Source organism: Lipotes vexillifer, unplaced genomic scaffold (assembly GCF_000442215.2).
Source record: "Lipotes vexillifer unplaced genomic scaffold, Lipotes_vexillifer_v1.1 scaffold213, whole genome shotgun sequence".
Lineage (NCBI taxonomy): Eukaryota > Metazoa > Chordata > Mammalia > Artiodactyla > Lipotidae > Lipotes > Lipotes vexillifer.
The window spans coordinates 4,601,753-4,607,664 of NW_006780610.1; the positions used below are offsets into that span (position 1 = coordinate 4,601,753).

Sequence of the window (5,912 nt, forward strand, 5' to 3'; positions counted from 1 at the left end):
CTTTCCCTTTGCCCCCTGCCCTCACCAGCTCACCATGCCCCAGAGCTAAAGCTGGCAGGAGGGGCTGAAGCTGGGCTGCCCCCATGCATTAAGGCCTGTCTTCCTGGCTTTTAGGCCATTGCACCAGACCGGACATGACCTGGCCCACAGACAGACAGGCTGACTGCTCCTAGGAGGCAGGGGGTGAGGGGGCCTGGCTGATGATGTGGGGCAAGGGTAGAGAAGAGGACAGCTATACTCCTTCAGTCTCAGGCAGAAGAGACTATTTTAATTTAATTCTTTTATCAAAGTGTAGTTGATTTACAGTGTTGTATAAGGTGTACAGCAAAGTGATTCAGTTATGCATATATATCTGTATATCTATTCTTTTTCAGATTCTTTTCCATTGTAGCTTATTACAAGAAGTTGAATATAGTTCCCTGTGCTATACAGTAGGTCCTTGTTGTTTATCTGTTTTACGTATAGTAGTGGGTATCTGCTAATCCCAAACTCCTAATTTATCCCTCCCTCACCTTTCCCTTTGGTAACCCTAAGTTTGTTTTCAGAAGAGACTGTTTTAAAATACCCTCTTTGGGGGAACAAAAGCCTCCCTTCAGCCTCCCTCTGGGTGACTTGGAGATGCCCAGACGCAATGCCGTTTGTCTTCCCAAAGCGGACCTCCCGCATCAGAGGATGACGGTCATGACCATTATCAAGCTCCTTTGCTGGTCCAGGCTGGGCATTTGATGCCTACTCTGCTTCACTGGGGCCTAAAGAGGAGGCATGATCCCCATTTTGTAGATGAAGAAACAGGCTGAGCAGTGTGTCTGAGGTCCAGCAGAGTAAGTGGGGTCAGCCACCAGGCAGGCTGGCTGGACTCCTCCGCGCTCAAGTGGACTCCAAGCGCAGTGCTCCCATGGGTGCTCCATCCTCACTGCTGAGCCTCACCTCCACAGGGCTCTGCAGGGAGCTGCAGCTGCTCTGGGGCCCCAGTAGGGAGTGTGGGAGGTGAGGCTGGAACTCACAGCCAGGCCACACCTTTGTTTACTGAAACTCTCTCTGTCAAGGATCTTTATGCATTAGACCTGGAGCCCTACCGCTACTCAGGGGTGAACCTGACGGGATTCCGGATCCTCAACGTGGACAACCCCCATGTCTCGGCCATCGTGGAGAAGTGGTCCATGGAGCGACTGCAGGCGGCCCCCCGGGCAGAGTCTGGCCTGTTGGATGGAGTGATGATGGTACTGCTGCCGGCAGGGCCAGACCTGGGGGCTCCCCTCCGTCCCTCCTTCCCATCATTCCTTCCTCCGCCCCTCCGTTCCTCCCTCCCTCTTTCCATTCCTTTTCCTTCCTTCCTCCCTTCTTTCCTCCCTCCCTCCCTCTCCTCCTCCCTTCCTTCTCTCCTTCTTTCCTGTTTCTTTTTTCCCTCCCACCACTTTCCTTCTTAAGACCTGCCCTGTATCTGCCAGACCTTAGGCCAGGGGCCAGGGACACAAAGGAATCAGACAGAGTCCCACCCCAAGTGTGGGAGTGCAGGCACGGAAACAGATGGTTACAGAGAGTAGGAATAAGGACTAGTGGGTGCTGGGCATGGGGGACTTTCAGTTGTGGCTGGCAGGAGGCTGGGGAGGCCGGAAAGCTGAAGGTGTGCGTAGGGGCAAGCAATAGCCCGGACGACGGCACGGGGTGGCGGGGCCTGGCAGAGAAGGTCTGAGCTGCAGAGGGAGGGAGTCCGGTGTCTGCAGAGCTACAGAGGCAATCCGAGCTCGGCTTCTCACTCGCAGCAGGGACACGGTCACCTCCACGGTCTCAGGGCCTTTCCCTCACCAGGACTCCCTTGCCTCTGGTGGGGGAGGGGAAGGGAGACAGGGCAGGGTGGGCTGAGGACGCTCGGGCCCGAGCTACTCTCAGGCAACCCTGGGCCTCCCCTCCAGACTGACGCGGCCTTACTGTACGACGCCGTCCACATCGTGTCCGTGTGCTACCAGCGGGCACCCCAGATGACCGTGAACTCCCTGCAGTGTCATCGGCACAAGGCGTGGCGCTTTGGCGGCCGCTTCATGAACTTCATCAAGGAGGTGAGTGCCCCCCACTCACCAGGACGGCACCAGGGCCATCTCCTGGGGGCCGCAGAGCAGTCAAGGGCCCAAGTTTGGGAGTCAGACAGCATTGATTTCCAATCCACGTGAACTTGGGCCAGTTGCCTCACATCTCTGAGCCTGTTTCCTCGGGTGAAAATGGGCTCAATAGGGACCAATATAAGAGGATGACTAAGGGGCTGAGTCTTTGGCATATAGTACGTGTTCAGTGGGTGGTCGGCATTGTCAGCAGGACGAAGAGTGGGCTTTAAATTACAACAGATGAGGGTCTTTGCCTCCAGCTGTGTGACCTCAGGCAATCTAGGGAAACTCACTGAGCCTTGGTTGCCTCATGGGGATGCTGTGAAGACGAAATGAGGCACCATGTGGACAGTGCTTAGTCCTGAGGGCAGAGGAGGCCCATCGGCCAACTTCCCAGCCAGGGCCCCTGCTGGGACCCGGCTCCCCTGGCACCATGGCAACCATGAAGGAGTCCCATCCATGGAGCTGATTCAAAGGAACCAGAGAGCAGAACCTGTCCTGCTGCTGAGAGGATGACCATGGAAATACACAGTGCCAAAGTTTAGTTTCAGACTCTCCATCACTGTTGTCCTTATGGATGGCAGATTTTATTGTTCGCATTTTACAGATGGGAATGCTCAGGCCTGGGCTTGTACCTTGGCTCCATCACAACAAGCTCCGTGACTTTGGGTGAGATGATTAGCTCTTTGATCCTCAGTTTCCTCAGCTGTAAAATGGGTATAGTAAGAGTTCCTGCCGCAAAGCATTGTTGGAAAAACAGGGTGAAAAACTATGTGCGAAGCATGTAGCCCAAGGCTAGGCAGAGTCAAGTCCCAGTAATGGTACGTGAGGAAGGCTCAGGGGGACGAGATCTAGGCAGGTTTACTCTGGGTCAGAGGGAGTGACCTGTCCAGGGCAACAACAAGTGCAGTTAGGGGAAGCCCTCTAGGAGGGCTCCATATAGACCACCTCTTTGTAGCCATCACGATAGACCAGGAATGAAGCAGGCTGCTTTGAGAGTTCATTCATTTATTCACTACCTATTTGTGCAGATCTGCTGGGTGGCCGGCACTGAGCCATGCGCTGGGGATCCAATGGGGCTAAAACAGACGGGCCCCTGCACGGACAGAGCTCACCGCCTAGGGAGACATCCTTCAAGTCATCCCATTAATGAACGTAATCCCATATGCAAAGGAAGGCAACACAGTGAGGGTAAATAGCAAAGAAACCCACCACTCAGCAGACAGGGCAGCTTCTCCAGAGGTCCCAGTTCACCATGACTGATTGGGACGAGGCCAGTGACACCTCCTGTGTTTTAGAATGACACTAAAAGGCATACGGCTTTGGAGTCTGATGCACTGCCTTTGGGCTTTTCTCTGCCTCTTCCCAGCTGTGCGGCTTTAGAAAAATTCCTGGACATTCCCGAGTGTCATTTGCCTCACCTGGCAAACACCAGCTAGTAGTCATCATGAAGGAGCACTTATATCCTTGGCACCAGTCCCCTCAGCCCTAGAAGGGGCTCCAGTAACAGATGTTATGGTGGAAGAGGACCATGAGAGTCCCTTCTCATCCTACCCCTCAGAACTGCGGAGGGATTCCGATTGTCAGATGCCCTGAGCGAGGCCTGGCTAGCCTGGGCAATCATCGGCTTGTTCTCTGGGAACTCGAAAGCCTGATTTCCAGCCCCGTGAGCCTCCTTCCTCGGCTGGCTCCAACCCAGTAGCTAGAGGTTGGCATGGGTTTCTCAATGACGGAGGCCACAACCCTAGGACCCTTAGGAGCCAGACGTAAGTGTCTTTGAAGCTTAACTACTTTTTAGTTGTGTGGCCTTAGATAATCTACTGAACCTCTCTGTGCTACAGGTCCTCCTGTACAATGGAGATATTACCAGGTCTGTTGTAGGTGTGAGTTGTGGTGTGTGAAGCACTTAGGACAGCGCCTGGCACAGAGCAAGTGCCAAGCTGATTGGCTGCTCTTACTATAATTTCTATCATCACGACTGTCATCACTCTGGCTTCTTGCTCCCTGGTGTGTTTCCAGCTAAAGAGGATCTCCAGGCCCCAGAGCTTCAGGGACGTCCCCCACCCATTCACCCTCGCCCCCCGCAGCGCTCGAGGCTCAGTCCTGAAGCCCTAAAGGGAGGAGATGAGTCACTGTCGCGCCACAGAAAGGGTGGCCTCCTTCTCCAACCCCCCAACGCCCCCTCACCGGCACCGACCGGCCCACACTGGCATACCTGGCCCTCCTGTTTCCTGGCCCCGGCCCAGTGAACAGCCCTCACCACTCAGTCTTCTTCACGGAGTCCTTTCACAAACAACTTCGTCTCCAGTCCATTTTAGGGAAGTGGAGACTGAGGCCCAGAGCAGCTGCGGGGCTCCCTCATGGCCCTACAGCTGGCCACCCCCGGGACCCAGGTACCCTGCCTGAGCCCAGTACACCATCTTCCCTCAGACCGTTCCCAAGTTGCCTGTCTCCCCATCTGCCTGCGTGACAGTAAATCATTTTAAAGACTTGGCATTTCCGAGAGGAGATGGAAAATACCAGGCTGGAGTTCAGAGCGTGTGAAGCATCTTTCATTTAGCAAGTCCTGCGTGGCAGCTGAAAGGGGCGGGAGGGCTGGGAAATGTCACGGGGAGGAGCTGCCAGTGGCTCCCTGCCCTGGCCCTGCCCCTGCCTGACTGCCCACAGACAGGCCACGCACCTGCTGACATTTAATCCCTCTGTAGCTGACAGGGAGGAAGGCTCCCCTCCAGTGCAGGTTTGAAGGCACCTGCTGTGATTTCCCTGGGGGCTGAGAGGTAGCCCAAGGTGGGAGGGGCCCCAGGCACAGGAGGGGGAAGGCAGAGGGGCTGGGGAGCCGGTCTCAAGGAAGCTGAGCCTCCCTGTGAAGTCATAAACAGTGGCCTTCACCGTCACCGATGCATTTTTTTAATTGAAGTAAAATAATGTATAACATTATATAAGTTTCAGGTGTACAACATTATAGTTCCACATCTGTATACATTACAAAGCGATCACTACTGAAGGTCTAGTTACCATCTATCACCATACAGTTGACCCATCCGCCCTGTGTGCCCATCCCCCAACCCCCTTCCCCACTGGTAACCACCAATCTGCTCTCTGAGTCAGATGCATCTTTAAATCTCCATCCCCAACCCCAATCTCCAGCTCCCTGAGCTTCATAAACTCTCCCCAGTCAACTTGGGCATGATGACCCCAGCTCTTCAGCTCCACTGAGCACAGTGAGAATCTGCCCGGCACCACCATTACTTGGGACCCACGGAGCTCAGTCCCTCTTCGAGCCTCAGTGGCCATGACTGTAAAATGGGGGCAATCATGACACCCACCTTGCAGGACTGTGATGTGAAGTGGATGAGCTAATGCAGGCAAGCTAATCACGGATGAGCCTTCTGTGATAGGGTTTCTCCTGAGGCCTCGGGCCATGGCCCAAGTGACCATCCATCCCCCGCCAGCCAAGGGCCAGCCCTAATCCAATGAAGCCCTATGGAAGGAAGCTGACTAAGGAAAAATAATAGCCTAGCCGGGGTTGTGTATGCCAGGCACTGTGCTAAGCCCTTTATGCACTTTTGTTACCACCTGTGAAATAGGTCATTTTCCTATTCCTGAAGCTCAGAGAGGTTGGATGCTTTGTGCAAAGCACTCATTCCATCCCCTTTTGATTTCCAGCCTCCCGGAACCCTCCTAGGCGTGTCCCTCTGCCTGAGCTAATATAACACATGCCTGTCTACACGCTAATACATAAGACTTGACAGTGCCGGACAGCTGCCCGAGTGCTCGGAGATTCCCGTGGGTTTTTTTTTTTTTTTTTTTTGG

At 54.3% G+C, this 5,912-nt stretch overlaps 1 protein-coding gene across 2 annotated transcripts in view; it reads left to right on the top strand.

Moving 5' to 3' along the window:
- Positions 1-5,912, top strand: part of GRIK3 (glutamate ionotropic receptor kainate type subunit 3) — a 232,635-nt gene that overhangs the window by 178,587 nt on the left and 48,136 nt on the right. For both annotated transcript variants that reach the window (XM_007453808.1, XM_007453809.1), the window contains exons 6-7: positions 1,047-1,220; positions 1,914-2,057. In XM_007453808.1, the coding sequence (XP_007453870.1) occupies positions 1,047-1,220; positions 1,914-2,057 (318 nt within the window). The remainder of the gene's footprint in view (positions 1-1,046; positions 1,221-1,913; positions 2,058-5,912) is intronic.